The sequence below is a fragment of the Aphelocoma coerulescens genome, chromosome 6 (assembly GCF_041296385.1).
Source record: "Aphelocoma coerulescens isolate FSJ_1873_10779 chromosome 6, UR_Acoe_1.0, whole genome shotgun sequence".
Lineage (NCBI taxonomy): Eukaryota > Metazoa > Chordata > Aves > Passeriformes > Corvidae > Aphelocoma > Aphelocoma coerulescens.
This window is the reverse complement of record NC_091020.1, coordinates 18,432,474-18,450,541: the sequence shown is the minus strand read 5'-3', so window position 1 is coordinate 18,450,541 and position 18,068 is coordinate 18,432,474. Positions and strand designations below refer to the sequence as shown.

Here is an 18,068-nt window from a genome sequence, read left to right as displayed (position 1 = left end):
TTCCCGGGTGAAGAAGCCCCGGCGAAGCGCTGGGTATTCGGGGGGCTGTGCCCGGTGGGGCAGCGCGCCAGCACCCCACAGGGGATGGATTCTCTCCACCTTGACTTGCGATGGAAGCCTCGCCCCGAGAAAGAAATGTCTAGCCCCAACTCTGTCATGCAAAGTGACTCTGCTCACATCTCTCCCTGTGGCTCTTTTCTTTTTAATTAGGGACTGCAAAGAGTGTGGGGGAGGGGGAAGCGGCTGGAAGCCACTAATTATTCAAACTTTGGAGACAGCATCCAGATGAGCTGGGCCATCTCTTCAGGGCAGCGCTTTGTAACCTGTGTGTATCAGGCGGGAGTGATTACGCGACTGTGCAAAGCCTCCACTAAGATATTTCATCATTACTCATCGCCTGCAGCATGTGTTCAGACTGCAGTGTGAGTAAACCAAGATTTCCACGAAGAGAAAGATTTTGCTGTGGCGGGAGAAGGCCATGAAAACCTGCCCCTACCCCCGCCCCCCAGCAATAGTGTTTTTAATTGCACTCGGCTGCAAACAGATTTTTTCTTAAGTGCTCCTTCGCGTTATGCCCCCACCTCTGGTTTGTCACAGGCTTTTGCCATGACGCCCATCTCCTACAGCAGCAACTTCTTTCTGCCTTGGGCGCTGCCTCCCCTCAGCCCAAACCGCCTCTGGGCTCCAGCCGCTCCCGAGCCTGCGGGAGAGAGGCTTAGCAGGACACGCAGCGATGCTCCGGAATGTAGCTGGGCTGTCCCGGCCCCCGGGTGGCTTCCCTGCCCGCCGGCGGCGGAGTCCCCTGCCCCGCTCCCCGCTGTCCTGCCCCGAGGGCAGTCCGAGAGGGAAGGAGGGAGGAACGCCCGCCCTGTGCCCCGGCGGCGCCGGGCAGCGGTCCCTAACCTCGGTCCCTCGCTCGCATCAGCCTTCACCATCTCGATATCCCGGAACAGGAAAGTCCCAGTTCAGCTTGCCCCCATAAGATCCTGTCTCCCTCCTCCCGCTCCCCTCCCTCTGCCCCTTCCTGCCTTTGGCCCTTGCGAGAGGAGCCTCTTCTTTCCCTGCGGGACGGGGCTGAGGCGCTCGGGGCAGCCGCCGAGGCGGCGGGGAATGGGGACTGGGTTCTGGGGACCATCCGCCTGGGCACAGCCCCGTGCCCGGAGCTAGCGGTCCGGCGCCCCTCGGGCAGGGCTGCCTTGAGCTCTCAGGGTTGAGCGGAGATTCTGAAGTTAGTGATTTTTTCTTTTGTTTCCTTTTTTTTTTTTCTCTCTGCTCTCGGTGCTTCCAAAGTGCCTGTAAGATTTGCAGAGAGAGAGAGAGAGACTGGGGGAGGAGGAAGAATTAAGGAGAGGGAAAAGATGGCGAGTTGCTGGAGCAGTGTGGAGAAAGCGGCATTTTTGTGCTGCTTTTTGCTGGCAATGGGGAGCTTAATCTGCTGCGCCCGGCCGGAGGAGGAGGAAGAGCAAGAAGAGCAGCGCTCCTGTCACGGTGCCTTTGATCTCTACTTCGTCCTGGATAAGTAAGTGACAGTCGCATTTAAAAACGTTTATTCACCCTTCAGTGACTCCTTGCAGCAGCAGGGACGTTGTTTCCCCCGTCTTCCCGGACGACTTCTCCTGATGCCAGACATGATGTGTGGGGCTTATTCCTTATTTTTACTCCCCGAAACTTGCATATCTCCCAAGCGGAGCATTTAGGGGAGCAGCGTCTTTTATGCTGAGTTAGTTGCGCGTGCAAACCTGGGAAATTGGATTGCTAAAGGTTGTAGCATGTGGGGTGTGTGGTGTGAGTTGGATTTGATGGGAATGTTGGTCAGTGCCCCCAGCATGCCTGGAGTTTTGTGTTAAGACTCGGGCTATGTGCAGAGATGTCACCTGTGGGTCTTAGCACAGGTGACATCTCTGCACCTAAAGACCAGGCTGCTTGTATGGAGTGGCTGTGTTTTTACAGGTTCAGTTATAAGAACAAGGTTTTGTAAAACTTATTTTTGCTCAGCTTCTTTGGAGTTGTTTAAACCTGTGTTGGAGTTACATCTGTTAAAATAGGTTGTCAAATACTTCTCTTTAATACTGTGTCAACTGAATTCAGGTATGGCCAGGGGTGCGATTAAGCTCACATGTGTTGGCATGTTTTAGCAAGCACTAGCAAAGCAAGTTGTAAGCTGGTGTGCCCACAGGTGTTTTTCAGGAGGTACAAATTTCTGTTTCTTCTGGTGTACTGCTCTGGCTTGACAGAGGGTTAAAGCCAAGGATTTAACTCTAGGAGTAAATTGTTAGCGTCCCACAGTGTGATGGCTGTGTTACCTAATACATCCTGCGTTACCTAGGTGGCAGGGTATTATGAAAGATGGAAGACTTCTTTGTGATTCTTGCCCACAAGCCAGCTATGAAGTCTGCATTGTTCTATTTCCCAGCTGGGAGAACTGATCAATCCATAAGGCCCTCTGCACAGCCTGCAAGAGGCAAAAAGTCACTATTACTCAGAATGTATATTTCTGTATTCAAGAAGGTAAGAAGTTATCATTAGGTAGTGATTCTGGTTTTAGAGGAAAAGAAGCTGAGGATCAAAGGCATTCTGCCTTTCTAAAAGATACACTAATACACCATGTGGTCATGTTTTGTTTTTCTTTTGCTTGAACTTGTTCCTGAAGTAACCTTCTGTCCAGAAAGGACACTGTGGGGGGCTAGTGTTCTCAAATTCATTCCTGCCAGGCTTCCTAGAAGTGACTGGCACTGTCGTTCTGCCCAGTTCCCACACTGAATTCCCTGTAGCAATGAATGTTGCTGATAGCAGTATGGGTTCTCTGTCTTCTATAGTACAATTTCTTTGTTACAGTGGCATTGAGTACCCCTAGCAATCTCCACACTGTGCCCCTGTGCTACTTTTCATCAATATTTCAGAAAGCACTTTACTGACTGTGCTGTTACCATTCATATTTTATTTGAGGAAATAAAAGCAGAGAAGAGAGCAATTTGCTCAGAGACACTGATCTTCAAACAGTAGGAAGTTAATCATGTAAGCAAGTTCCTCTCTAGTACTCTGGACCTGAAATAATGTATTTTAGCAAGCCACAGGTCTTTCCTTTTGTTTCAGATGCTGTCCAGTCACTACAGTGGTCCACTGGAAACTGGACATGATCATGGTTGAAGTAAAAAAGTCATGTATTTGGGTTCCAATGGAAAAATTCTCTTTAGCCTTAGTTGCAAACTGAGTCTTTATGAGCTTTGAGAGTTATACCAAAGAGTTCCTCTGTGGTAAAAAGCTGTGTTAAGAGTTACTTGGGCCCCTCAGTGGTTTTAGAATCTATCCCTGCTCCTAGCAAGTATGTAACATTGTGGTGGCAAAGCTGCTTTTGGCCTCAATGAGATTGCATTACAGTCCATATGGGTAACGTTAGAGTGCCAGATCTTGGGAGCCATAGGTCCTGTGCTGGCTGAGGGTGTATTTATCCCAGCTGTATTCTGTGACATCTGGCACAACACAAGGAGCTTTATGGAGGCAGGGAGGACTGACTGAGTGGATAGACCCTGGATCTTGGGACAGTTCCTCAGAAGGGAGCTAGATAGTGTTGAGAATTCATCAATGTTGAGAAGGGTAAGGGTATTTCAGGTAGAGAGAAGGCAGGAAGCCAGTCAGAAGCATCTGGTAAATCTGTAAATGCAGTGGACAATTTTTTTTTTTTTAGAATTGTATCCATGCTGACATATATCTGTAAAGAATTCTGTCTCTAATTTTAGATGGGAGAAACCCCAGAAAAACCCAGCCATATACACCACAAAATATCCCCCTATGGCTTGGGGATTGCCTCCCTTTGTTGGTGCCCTGCCAGTCTGGAGTTAGATGCCTTCAGCCTTAGTTAGCTGTCTAACGCTGGGATTGAAATATTGGTTCTGTGAAAACACTGGGCTTTAATCCTGTGACCCTGTAGGGAGCTGAATGACAGGTCCTTTCTCTAAAGTCAGCCTGGTTGAACCAAAATGACTTTAAGACTGCTTTGCTTCCCAATAGAAAGATGTAATCACACATCAGTAGGAGGCAATTTGGAAGAAGACAACAAACCTTTCTCCTCATGCTGTGTATGTTACTGCAATGACTTTGTTGGGGCATGATTTTTCCTTTTCATTCTGCCTCTCAAAGTCTCTGGGGATTTAATCCTGCAGGCAACAATCATCAGATGGAAAAGATCATCTTCTGGTGAAGTTATTGGTGTAATACCTATGCTACCAATTAGAAAAAAGAAAATTGCTGTTTTCTTACCATTTTTCTCTGCCTGGAGTTGATTGCAGTCCTTCATGTTAACTCCATAGGATAGGCAAGATCAGAGCAGTGCTACTAAACCTTAGATGCCCCAAAAAGTTGGCATAATGAAAGGGAAAAGCAGCATGTGTGGGAGGGAGAGCAGCCATCATCCTCCTTAGGATTGTCTGACTGTGCCAGAGCTACATTAGGACTTGTTTGTCTCTGGGCATGCTTGAATGAGGAAATTTCTTGAAGCTGGAAGAACGGGACATTTGCTGGCTGCAGAGGCGCCTGCCTAGAGTCTGCAGTCTTGTGCTGTCTCTACGTTGTGTTTTTTGAGTTATGCAGGCTTGAGCTTGTTTGGAGGTGTAGTGGAAGACTTTAAAGTATCCTATTGAAGCAGCAAAGATTCTTCTGTTTGCAACTAAGTCACTCTCTGATGAGGTAAGGCAGTATACATTGCAGTTGGCACACCTACCTCTCCTACGGCATGTAGTAAGATCAAGTCACTTGTGATAGCAAAGATCTCATTTTTACCTTTAAACCACATAAAAAGCTCTTAAGCCAGACATAATTAATTGTTGAGTAGTTCTTACTTCCTTTGATTGCTTCATGTGCTTATCCTGGTGCACAAAGAACTTGTTTCAGTCCCATCCCAAACTGTGGAGGACAGGCCCTGTTAGGGATTTGACTACTTGACCATCAGGTCTTATAGTGAAATATTTGTGCTTGAGAATGTAAATAACTCCCTTTCATCCTGCCTTGCTGTTAACATCCAGCTGTTGTTTGTAATCATATTGAATTGCACTTGAAGAGAAGAAAGGATGACTGACCTCTAGTGTTTCCTAATTATAATAGTGCCTGGTAGCATCATTATGATTGTTTATTAATGCAACAAATAGAAACCCTTTTAAAGCAAGGACTTATACTTAGCATAAATATCTGCTGCTGGCAATGCTTGACATGACAGGTCTGAGCTGCATAGCTATCTGTGTTGCAATTTACCAAATATGAAGCAGTTTCTTGATTATTTTTGACTGTGAGGTAGACAATAATATTTTCTTATTTTTCCTATTTGGGATGTTTGCTAAAAGTTGTTTGGATTTTGAGGAAAAATGAGCTGCACAGGCTTGGGAAAATGTTTCCTTTTTCTACAGTGCAGATCACAGCAGCAGAAATATATTGATAAAGTGTTGGCTGGTTTTTTTGGATTATAACTGTTATGTTCAGGCATTTGGCTTAACTACATTTTCTCCACTCCCCATTTTCCCCCTGAACTTCTGTATAGTCCCTCTTTGTCTCTTTGGGCCCACAAATGTATTGCCTTTCACATCAATTTTACTTTGTCTCCTGTGCTCCCAAGAGCATCTGTGTCACCAACAACTTTGGTAAAGACATCAGTACAATGTGCCCAATCTCTCACTTGTAATCCATTTTGCAGCTGCCTCTCTTTAAATTTAGTAAGCCTTGCTCCAGAGGTGAATGTCGCTGGTGGGGAGCTGGTGGGGAAGAGTACAACCTCTTATCAGGTGGGATTTAGCTACCCTGTCCAATATCCTTCCTGATTTTGTTTTTTGAGTTTCTGCATCCCTTTTCAACTTGCCCTTGAAAGGGCAGTTTTGTGGGTGTAGGAAGTGTCAGGAGGAAAACAGGTTGATCCTTCCTGATTTGCCAAAAGCTTTCAGAACAAAAGCTGCTTTTTGAGGTCACCTTCTATAATTTTAAGGCAACTAGAGGGAATTGCTGATCTCCACATATCTTGTTTTTTGCACAATATCCCATATTTAAAGCAAACAAAGAGCATTTGGTAAACACATTATTTGCTTCCCTCCCCACCCCCCCAGATTTCCTTGCCAATGGTTTGAATGAATTTAGCACTCATGAATTACAAGTATTAGTGAGAGCAAAATTTTTTTGCCTTAGGGTCTCACTGCAGCCCTCTGCTTCTTTTCCTTCCTCACATAGTCCCAGCCTAAGATCATTAGGATGGAGCTGGACCTGTAGGAACTTCTCCAGCTTCTCTCTCGGTCCACTGCCATTCTGTGTGCTGGTTTTGCACAGTGTGTGGGGAGGGGATGAGTGGCTAAACAACATTGTTGTGGTTGGAAATCAAACTGCTGGCAAAAATAGGTGTCTGCACACATGTTCTATCACCTACGTTAATTACATTTGCAAAGTTTGTATTGACTGACTTTTAAACCACTGCTGTTCCCACTAAACCACTGTTTCCTCTAAGTAAGAATATCTACCTCCTGCAGCCAGACTTCAGTTCACTGTAAGATATAGAACCTGATGCATGTCAGCTGAGAGGAGTTGCTGTCTGAACAAAAGTATCAGCTTTGTTCCTTCGATAGCATTGATTTCTGTGTGCGTATTTAAAAGTGCTTTCTGACTTCCCTCACTTATAACTTGACCACATGGTGTACCATGACACCTCTCATAATCTCCAACTCCTGTAAGCAGTATTTTTTTTATTGTTTTCAAAACATAATCTCTTGGTATTTTGCCTTTGCATCTTTCTTTGTTGTAGTTATATTGCAGCCAGTGCTATGATTTGTTTACAACCAGGTATAATTGCTTGGAATGTTCCAAAGCAAATTTTTATTCTGTCTCATACATACCTATGTTATTTGAACCAGATTTTATTTGTTTGTATTTTGTCTGATATTTTTCTGCCAGCTTTGACTTCTTTCAGGAAAAAAGAAATATTCAGGAAAACCAATTCTCCTTCCTTCAGTCCAAGAGAAAAATTCTTTATGAAACACAAGGCAAAGCTAATGGGTAATGATTATTTGACATAAAACATGTACAGTTAACGGGAAGAAAAAGCCATGGCAGCTTGTCATTTGCAGTCTATTTATGCATGTAACTAAATCTGATTTATTTGGGGCTTGAGCCAAGGAAGTAAACCGTAAGATTCCCACAGACCTAGGATTGTTATTTGTGTGCTCAGTGATTGAGAATTTCCTTACTTTTGTCTGGGTTTGCAGGCCAAATTCACTGTTCTAAACTGTGAATTTGTAAGAGGTGTAGTAGGATTGAATCTTCTAATCTCAAATGGAGAAATGAATTGACTCCTGTGAGCTATTAACAGCTCAAGAGTTATATATCCCTGCTCCTGCCTATCATTTGAACCTTGTTAAGAGTATTGCAGCATGGCTGGGATTGTGTGCCATGCTTTGCTCCCTGTGTTGTGCTGCAGAATACCAGGATGCTCAGAGTGGGTCTTCTTGCCCTGATGCTGCTCAGAGCATCCCTGGAGCTTTACAGGGAGATCTGAAGTGGTTGAATGCAGTGTGAGCATGGCTTCTGAATTTCACTTTGTGCCCTGTTGTTAGTGAGGGACTTAGCAAGAACTATAATACAGCACTGGGTGGACAGGATTTGTGAATGGAATGGATGACTGTAGGATCAGAGGGCAGTGTTTTATTTGAAGCAGGATTTCAGAGGAATCTGTAATATTGCTGCAGACTTTATTCATAGGACAAAAGCTAACTATGACATTAATGGGTTTGGTCATGAAACTTTTGGATTCATGTACTTTGGGTCATATGCTCGAATGCTGGCCTAGGCCCATTTTGCAGTCACTTCTCTGCATCTTCCCCTCCCCATTCCAGCCCTTGTCTTGTCCATTAATGTTACAAGTACTCTGAAGCAAGGGCTGTCTCAGAATGGCTCTCTGCCCGTGTTTCTAATGGTTTCTGGAGCAGATGATAGAAACTAGTCCTTTCTTGCCTGGCTGCATCACCCAGTCAAGGTCCCTTCCATACTTGCTATATGCATTGTTTGGGAGAGGAGGACTCTTGCCATTTTGAATGCTCTGGTAGCTCAGAAGGGAGCAGAGGGGTGGATGAACACTCAAGCATGTCTGAAACCACAACAGACTAGATGCCCCAGGGTTTGCTTTTATTGCAGAGCCATTATTAGCCATGTGCAAGAATTCTGTTGTCTACAATGTGGTTGTGACCACAAAGAGCCCTCCAAATAACAATAGTGTCACATTTGTGAGCAATGGGCCATGTACAGGGCCACTGTTAGCTCAAGGGGGTAGAGACTTACTGGGACCTACAAACTTAAGAGGTCTTATACTCTCCTGACACCATATTCAGACTAAACCCAGCATCAGTAATAATGTTTCTTTTACTTGCTCCAGGATGTCTGGAATTGCTGCCTTCAGCTAATCTGTAATTGAGGAAAATGGGCATGGGGGGTATGTGTATGTGGAACAGGACAAGGGGCAGCTCTGTGCTTTCAAGGGGTTTCACTCGGTCAGTTTCAGCAGGGATGAAAGGCTTTGGGTCCTGCTGCCTTCCCTGTGTACATATGGTAATAAAAATATTTACTGTTTGGGTAGTGTTGGGGTTTTAACTTCCACTGCAAAGCTGCGTGGCTGCTGTACATTGCACTGGGTTGATCCATGTGGGCTCCTGACAGTGAATTCAGTGGTAGCTGTGATTCATGTGTGCTCTAGGACAGACACAACTGGCCCTCCTGCTATTTGCCTGCTGAACTGACTGGGCTGAAAGTGGCACCCCTTATGCCAGGGTTGTGCTGCTTCGTTTCTCTGGGCTCCAGCTCCCATTGCTGCTGGGAGCACGTAAGGAAAGAAGAGAAAGTTTCCAATTTATCTTGCCCTTTGTCTTCACAAACATCAGTGAAATACTTCAGATTGGATAGGCACAATTCTAACATGCTCATGGTTTTTATGCTGACGCAGAGCTCTGCTAAACCAGAAGGAATCACTCCAAAATTGGCAGGAGTGGAATCAAGCCTTGGAATCACATCACTTCCTTCCACCCCCAGAAATACTCACTGACCTCCTCTTTTTCCCTCCTATCAAGCAGTAGCAATGTAAAATTAAGGAAAAGAGCAGCAGCAGGAGCTGCAGCAGCAGCTGCTCCTCCGAGCCCAGTCCTGATGAGGCTGGGAGGACATTCTTTCCTGTGTTGTGGTTTGCTGACTTTTCTCTTTGTCTCGTGTTTAATGGGAACACAGTTCATGGAGCAGGGAGCACTCTCAAGCCAAATGGCTTCTATGGGATTTTTTTTTAGTTTCACTTGGGCTGAATTCTGGTCCCAATAGCATAAGTATAAACCTGGAGAAATTTTGCTACTTCTCTGGTCCCACTCCAGGTTTACCCCAGTGAAAGCAGCAGCAGAAACATGCTCTGAGATGCTTTCTGGAACATTCCAGCTGCCCACAGCAACTGTGTGTTTTCCTTCACTGTGAGAATTATGTCACCTCTTTGGGCTGAAGCTTCAACATCCCACTTGACTCCAAAAGGTACACAAACTGCTTGTCAGCTGTGGGTCACCATCCACAGAGGTCTTGTGATGCCTCACTACTTTGCAGAGAACATTAGGCTGGCTGGGCTTCTTCAGCAGGGAAAGTGCAGGGAGGAAGGCCAGGGCCTGGCAGGGAAGTGGCAGCCTTTGACTGATGTGAGGGGCTGAACCAGGTAGCTGATGGCTGAAAGCAGGAAATCTCCGAGGCGTGAGCCTGAAAGATGGATCTGGCTGCAACACAGGCTTTCTTTTTTTGCAGACAGCCACGGTGCTGGCTCGGTGGACCTACTGGTACAAACCTCCACAACAGGATACATAAGTGACACAGACCCTGTCTGTGTCACTTCCCCACAGCTAGTCCCAGATGCTGATGGGGGTGGACCAGTGTGTGTCACACCCCACTGCTTTTTCTGCACAGTGATGATCTTTGATGTGCTGCATTTTCTCTCCTAGTCTGATCCAGCCATAAAGGGCAACAAGTTAGTTTATGCTGACAGAAACAGTGATTTTGCAGTGTGAAAGATAAGATTCCAAAGGCAGTGGATTGGCTCAGGATTTTCAATAGTGCGGGGCAGTTCTGTTTGTCAGTGGTGGAACTCGTATTTGATGACATAGTGTATCATATAGCAAACACTTTAGTGTTGTAATTTTTTGTTTAGTCTGCCATCAAAGCTGCCATTGCTGGAGGTATGAGGTCAGGCCTCTGGGGCAACAGAAACTATCAGGCCAAACCCAAGAAGCCTCCAAAGCATATATACACACACAAACACACACAAAATGGCCAAAAATGTCCTTTACAAATAGCTTTACAAACAGGGATATTTAGAGGGAAGCTTGGGTGGGAGGGAGGGGAAATCAGGCTCTTCTATAAGCCAGGCCATTCCCACTGGCATTCATGAGGAGTTTGACATGACTGGCTTTGATGGCATTTTGGCACCATTTGCAGTGGGAGAAGACACCTGGACTTGGAGGAGTATGGTGGGGAAAGTGATTCAATGCTGATCACTTCACTGGTACTCCCTCTATGGGATTTTGAAACCAACATTTTCTTGCTAGTATTTTTGTCTGGCCTTGACTTTTCCCTGTTGATAGACTGGGACACTTTTGACACTTCCCAGCTGGTAAGCAACATGTGGGTGCAGAATTCCTCTTGGGGTGAAGAACACCCACTGCTGTGCTGAAGTAACTCTGCTCTGCAGGGCTCAGTGATGTAGAGCTGGGCACTCTGAGAGCACAGTACACTTCCTGTGAGGACTAATCCATGACAGAGACCTCCCTCGTTTTTTAGGGGTGGGTGCCTATTGATTTATTACAGTCAATTCTCAGTCTTGCTGGCTGTACCCTTTCCAAAAAAAAAAAAAAAAAAGAAGGGAGAAAAAAAGAAGTAATTCTGACAGTCCTAAGAAGGTACTGGAAATGCTGGTTTGTTGCAGTTCAAAAGAAAATTTGCTGCTACTTTCTTTTTTTTGGATTACATCAGTGCCTCTGCAGCTGGCCACAGAAATTTGATACCTCATCTAAAATAGGTCAGTCTTTTCCAAGTAAGAAACTATGGCTACGCTGTGTGGGCAATTGACTTCACTGAAAATTTCAGGAGTTGAATTTAAGTCAGATGGCAAGCTCAGAATGAAATGGAAAGTGTCAGCTTCAGGGGGGTAAAGAATTTTTTTAGAAGTTGGGAGCTGTAGATGCATCTTAGATAGATTCAAGGAAAATCTGTGACTTCATCATGTTTCGAGATTTAGCATGGGACTTTCATAAAAATCCTGGAGAACTATAGGTGTTGATAGGGTTAATTTGGTAATAGTGCCAGCACCTTTCATTGGTGCTGTTCACAAATTATAAGCACGTTGTTGCGTAGCACATATAAACTGGGGACTACAGAGCTGTGGTTTGAGCAGTCCCTAGTGTTTTGTTGCCCTCCCTTGCTGCCTGAAAATTTCTTCATTCTTTTATAACCAGTTTGTTCTGTGAATGAATCACTAGCTCTCCAGAAGAGCAGCATGAAAGCACAGGGTTACGCAAGCCGATTTATTTTAGCTTATTTACTTCAGGAGATTCCTTTGGTCCTTGTCCCTTTATCTTTGCTCTTCTCCACTCCACCAGCACTGCTGCAGGGCAGGCAGTGCCGTCCTGCATTGCACATGTGGGCTTCTGTGTCTGACCTACGAGGGCAGGAGTGACTGACATAGTATCACTTGGAAATCCCATAGTAGAACTGAGAATTGCAGTATGTAATTATTTTCTCATGTTTACACAGAAAAATGCCTAACAGCAGTAAGAGGAATCCTACTGCTTTATAGTAGTTAAGTTTCAGAACTTTTTTTTTAGTTCTGCATCTAAGCCCCTGTGATTTTGTGTGCCATTGTTTCATTTATCCTGCTGTCTTTTTATATGCCTGAGACACCTGATAGATGAGTTCAGCAAGCAAGGAAAGCAAATGGGTCATTCTTTCACAAACACCACAGTCCTAGGGAGGGCTTTTAAAACCATTGACTTTCATGCTTTGTAGCCTTTTTAATGTATTGAAAGTGTATGGTATAGATCAACCTGGTAGAAATCTATAATTTACTGTAGGGTTGCTGTATGCAAGGCTCTGTTTGAGGTCTCAGTCCCATCGGACTGTGAGGGTCCCCTGCTAAGACTTGGCAGAAAAAAGCCAGGGAGTGCCACTAATGTAGTTTTGTATGGTGGAAGTGGCAGCAGGAGTGTGCAAGTGTTCTGCATGTAACTAAGTTGTCCAAGTTTTCACAAGAAATCCATAATGGAGCCAGGGTTTGACTGCCCAGAACATTAGTCCAGCAAATTAGCCAAGAGTACTGCCTTTCCCTTCAGAATTATTTCAAAAGCTTTCTCTTTTGAAACAAGCAGTAATTCATGGAAACATTCTCCCACGCATTCTGGGAGAATAGAAGATCAGTCAAGACTTCCTGTGTGGCTGCAAGGGCATAGCTGTGCTCTAGGAAAGTAAATATTCTGATAGCAGATAATTTAATGAAGTCCAGTGAAATTAATTAAACTAGAAGAAAGTATTTATATTTAATACTATAAAAGGAACCAAAGCTAATGGAAGGGTTACTGAGCTTGTTTCAAAATTTTATGGTAAACCGTTTCAGACCTCTTACTACTTATGAGTCAGTGGGTTTTGTCTTCATGGTTCTTTTTACGGCTTTCAACACAGCGCTGTGTAATTTGTGTCCCTGACCACCTTTAGAGTAGGCCAGGCTTAAAATTTAAAGTGGAACAAGGAATTTCACTGCAAAGGAAGATTAATGTAATCAATTATGTTTTGTATGCAGATCTGGAAGTGTCAAAAATCATTGGACTGAGATTTACTCCTTTGTGGAAAGCCTAGCTGAGAAGTTCATAAGGTAAAGTTCTTTTGAGATGATACTTCAATTTCCTGTATATAATTTTTGTTGTTGTTGTTCAGTGCTTATTAGAAAATGAATTTCTGCTGAAGTAATGTGTGATGTGGATCTGGCCTGTTCTTCTCTTTCAGTCCAATGTTGCGGATGTCCTTCATTGTTTTTTCTTCACGAGGCACTACGATCATGAAACTAACAGAGAACAGGCAAGTACCTCCCACAGCATTCCTCCAGAAATACCCTCTGTCCCTTCTCTCAAACAGTGAGTGGCCCCACACCCAGAATTTGGAGATCTGTCTTGGTCCTTGGTGTGGCACCAACTGAAATCCTCTCCTCCATTCCCAGCTGGAGGAGGGCTTAGAAGGTGTTTGGGTGTCCCATTTCAATTTTCTTTTCAGCTTTGTAAGAGAAAGGTAGCACTGGGCTGTCTGTTCTTTACTGTGGTATTGCACAGTGGGAGAAACTGCATTTCCAGCTGAGGATCCAGGTACATACTTGCTATCCCCAGCTCCCCAAATAAGGTGATTTTTGTGTAAGAGGTCTCAGACCCTGAACTGGTGAGCAAAGGAGTGTGTGAGGGTCCCCCAGTGCCCTTGGAAGGGACTCAGAGCCCTGACCTTTACACCAGCAGCTGCTTGTCCCCGGTGCTGGAGCAGGACCTCACCAGGCTGTGGCACCCCTCTCCTGGGCTGCCTGCAAATGGTACCCATGTAGGGATGGTTTGTAAAGCCAAGTGACAGGCTTTGTAAAAGAAAAAAACTGGAGCAAAAATTTTGTTGCCAACTTCACAACCAAATTCTCTTTCTTTAAAAAACCCCAAACCGCCACTGAAAAAAGCCCCAACACAAAAAAATCCCACCCCCCAGAAAGTATTCTTTTTTAAATTTATTTTGCCTTACACATACAAATCCCTGCCATTGGGGTGTTTCTAAGTTGTTTTTTTTTTTCATTTCAGCTTAAAGCCTTCACTTTTGCTGCTGCTGCTGTGTGAGAGGGCCTCAATAGTACAGGGCACCCTATAAAATAATGGGAACTTTGGAGCAGAAAGAACAACTACTCCCTCAACTTTGTACTCCAGGGTCTCATCCAAATACAAAAACCCTGCAGGGCTCTTGCATTTCTGCTGGCTCCCTTGAGTTTTGTTTCTGGTCTCCATGTATGTTGGTGACAGAGCTCAAACTTGCTTACATTTCCCTGGGTGAATCTCCTCTTTGCAAGGTGGAAAGTAGACAGGAACCCTCCGTCAATATGTTGAACATGGTATTAGAGTGCTTCCTGTCCTGAACTCCTGTTCCCTGTATGGGTCACTCTGTGCCTTTTCAGCTCATTTATACTTCAAAATGGTAAAAATGTGACTTTTTCCCTAAGGATATCCCCAATCCCAGTTCCTGATTTTTATCTTCATCCCATATAGCCTCCTGTATTCTTTGTAATTGTGATTGTGTCATCTAAAATACCCAGTTGCAAAATGGAGTTTAGAAAGGTTCTCACTATTCTCTTAAAAAAAGCCTGCCCCATGGCATCTGGAGCTGATGTTTGAACTGCCTGTGTCTTATCTGTTGAATATTTGTGCCTTGAGTTCCACTAATATAATGAAAACTTCGTCAAGAAACAGGGTCTTTTGGTGATCAGTGGTCAATTAAATTATTAATGTCCCTGAACAATCCTCTTGGTTGATAGGTGTTTGGGGAGTAAGAAGCTGTGCAACAGGGGTCATGACATGCATGTGCCTCTCTTTCCAAGAAGTAATCTATACCCCAGGAAGGTTGATCAGTCCCTGTTCTAGGATAGGAAATTCTCATCATTCCCATCCTGTCCTCTTATCTTTTGGCCTCTGTCTTTAAAATGGAAAAATCCTAATCCAGACTGTCCTGATGACTGATTCAATACAGAGTTTTAATTTGTCCCATTTTTGTGACAGGGTCATAAGCTTTAAAACTCTGTTTTGTTCTGCAGTTTGTCAAAGTTTAATATCTGGCATTGGCTTTAATTCAATCTTATCCTGACTGAGAGTATATGAGCATGAAGGAGCAGGGACAGAATTGCATCTTTAAAATGTTACCCTAATGCTGTACCCTATGTCTGGTTTTGTGCTCCCCTGGGTGTTTGGCTGAGAAATTGTGGGTTTTGAAAAAAATCTTGGTTCAACCAGTGTTTCAGCTGATGCCTGTGCACTCTGTGCAGTTGATTGACAGGGTGCACAATCTAGCTGTGGTACAGGAATATCTCAACAAAAGAAAAGAAAACTTCTAATAAAATATTTTCCTGGGATTTTTTTGTTTATTTGTGTTTGGTTTTTTTTTCAATCCAAAGGGAAGCCATAAGACGAGGGCTCAACATTCTTAAGGAAGAACTCCCTGGAGGAGACACATTCATGCATGAAGGATTTAAAAGGGTACACATCATGGCACCTATTTTCTTTGTTTTACACATATAAACTTTGCTTACTTCCTGCTGGTATACTTCAGAGCTAACCATGTTCTACACTTCATTGCAGGCAAATGAACAAATTTACCATGAAACCTATGGAGGTATGTGTTGTATATCATTCATGTTGGATATCTGCATGGAAAAGACAGGGATTATAGCTCTTTTTATGACCTGCAGTAAACCCGCTGCAAGATGTATTGGAGAAGGAGTGGTGTTATGCAACACTGCATTCCATTTTGACTACAGCCCTACTTTTATATGTGTGATTCATGGTTTATTGAGATCAGAGAAGACCAGTATGATCCCAGATCTGACCATTGCAGAATGCAGACCAAACCATTGCAGCTGGAACTGCCCATCTTGCACCCAGGAGACAGGAATACCCGCGTTTTCCTGGTCCCTTCTGTCCTGATGCACTCACCCCATCTGCTTTGTGGTCCCACATCCTTGTTCTCATTAGTGTAGGTGTGAAGGAGGACTTTGCATCAGTGTGAATGATTTGTGTTCAGATTCTGAGTTGCTAAAATGTGCATTTTCACTAAATTTTTAGAGGAAAGTATATTTGTGGTTTTTTTCTGTGCCAGAAGAAGACCTAGTTAGTTAACAAGACTAGCCTAGTTCATACCCTGGTGTGAGGTTGCTCTCATTTGTGAGCTGATTGTCTCTTTGGAAGATGGAGAAACAGGTCAGTGTCTTTTTATTAAAATAGGCTGTGTGAGTAGGAGCAGCAGCTCTGCACAGTGTTGCAGCATTTCTGCCAGTAAAATCAGAAGTCCTGAAGTGTCCAACTGAAAACAATTCTACTTCATAGCATATAGCTGAGAGCTAATCAAGAATTCTGTAAATTGAATTAGGAAAGAAAAAGAGTAGATGAGATCTGGATTTAGAAGCTAAGCTACCAGGAAAGAAACAAGTGTTGAAAAGGAAACAAAATAAGATCTCTGGGTTTTTTCAGCATTTTTCAAGGGTGCTGGGCAGAAAAAAAAAGGAATCCGAGCTATTTTTTCCCCCAAGTTGCAGGTCATTTTTTTAAGATTTATGTCTGTGTCTGACATGACATGGGAAGGACTGCATGGCATAAGAAACCTGTCAGAACTAATCAGTCTTTAATTTCAGCCAGTATGGAGGAAGACACTTGAAACTGTAGCAGATTATTTTGAAAAAATAACAAATACATGCCTGAAAGTAACATGTATGTGTATTATTTACTTGGCTTAAGAACTATGGACTCAAAATGGTTGGTTGAACCATAGTTTGCATGTTAATTTGGCCTAATTTTGTTAACAGGTTGCATTTTTCTAGGTAGCATTGTATTCTGTACTCCATTACATAAATAAATCTCTGCAGTCTATACAACCTTTTCACTTAAGTTTAGGTGGGATATGAAATGTTGTATCACAAGACATGATGTCTTTCTAATGAACCTGATCTTAAGATTTTCACATGCTCAGAATTCCTATGAATTTCACTGGAAGTTCTTGTTGCTTGAGAACTGTAGGACTGACCTCCCTATAGAAGCCCATTTCATGCCATGTTCAGTGGGGTTGCTCTTTCAAAGCCTGCTGGAGGGGAAGGTAGGATTTCAGGAAAGCTCCTTTTGCAGACCTATCTCTTACCACAATCTCTGGCCAATGTTTATCTAGAGACAAATTTGTCAAGAGAAGAGGGGAAACCTCTCCTTCTCTGCAAACCCATTTTGTCTGTTCTCCACATGAAAGGTCTGGCTGTAGTCTTGGTAGGTGATCTATTTAATGCAGAACAGAAAGGTCGGTGTGTGGGCCTTGTTAGAGCAGCACTCCCCTGCCAGTGACGCTTGTGACATGAAGGTGTGCAGGTTTTGGCTCATTGCATGCCTTGCATCTGGCCTTCAGCTGGTGTATCACTAAGTCCATACAAAGCAGGCTGAGAGGCTGGCCTTATGGGTTTGTATTTATTTGTTGGCAGAAAGGATTGCCTCACTCCAAACATTTTTTTCCATTGCTGAATCTTGTGTCATGTGTATGCAATCTGTTGTTAACTGCCCTCCGTGTAGGAGTTCGGACCGCGAGTGTGATTATTGCCCTGACGGATGGAGAGTTGCAAGATGCTCAGTTTTATTATGCAGAACAAGAAGTAAGTCACTTTTGTGTTTGTCCAAACTAATTTATGTCAAACCTGTACACATTTACTGCTGGCTCCACTGATTATTTGGCTTTGCACTTAATGGCAGTTCTTGGTTTTTTTAGGCCAACAGAGCCAGAAGCTTTGGAGCTATTGTTTATTGTGTTGGAGTGAAAGATTTCAATGAAACTCAGGTAACTTGCTTGCTTTCTCTTGTTGTGTTTTTCTGTTATACTACTGCACAAGTAACAGCATCAGATGAAGGCATTTATTCAATTACTTGAGGCATAAATCATTTTGTGTCAGTGTGATGTCTTTTAACAAGTATGAAAGGGCCTGGTTTTGTTCACTGTAATTTTGTTTTCCTCATGATTTATGATTGTCTTTCTTTGCAGCTGTCAACGATTGCTGACAGCATCGATCATGTTTTTCCAGTTAAGGGAGGCTTTTATGCCCTAAGAGGAACCATTGATTCAGTAAGTTGGATATTCTGAAATGCAGTAAAGGGTGCCCTTTCCTGCATTAATAAAACATAGATGAAAATGGTTATAAAAAAATTTGCTTATCTAAATCTTTTAGATTCTGAAGAAGTCTTGCATTGAGATCCTAGCAGCTGAACCATCCAGTGTTTGTGCAGGAGGTAAGT

General features: G+C 43.7%; 1 protein-coding gene across 4 annotated transcripts in view; it reads left to right on the top strand.

The window, feature by feature from the left end:
* Positions 1-18,068, top strand: part of ANTXRL (ANTXR like) — a 58,213-nt gene continuing 40,145 nt past the window's right edge. Inside the window, exons 1-10 of one of the 4 annotated variants that reach the window (XM_069019554.1) lie at positions 1-422; positions 1,291-1,519; positions 12,824-12,895; positions 13,027-13,098; positions 15,206-15,287; positions 15,390-15,423; positions 17,355-17,434; positions 17,548-17,616; positions 17,818-17,898; positions 18,002-18,062. In XM_069019554.1, the coding sequence (XP_068875655.1) occupies positions 1,359-1,519; positions 12,824-12,895; positions 13,027-13,098; positions 15,206-15,287; positions 15,390-15,423; positions 17,355-17,434; positions 17,548-17,616; positions 17,818-17,898; positions 18,002-18,062 (712 nt within the window). In that variant the 5' untranslated portion in view covers positions 1-422; positions 1,291-1,358. Of the gene's footprint in view, positions 423-976; positions 1,520-12,823; positions 12,896-13,026; positions 13,099-15,205; positions 15,288-15,389; positions 15,424-17,354; positions 17,435-17,547; positions 17,617-17,817; positions 17,899-18,001; positions 18,063-18,068 lie in introns of those variants that run through there. The other 3 variants (XM_069019556.1, XM_069019555.1, XM_069019553.1) reach the window with 3 other exon arrangements.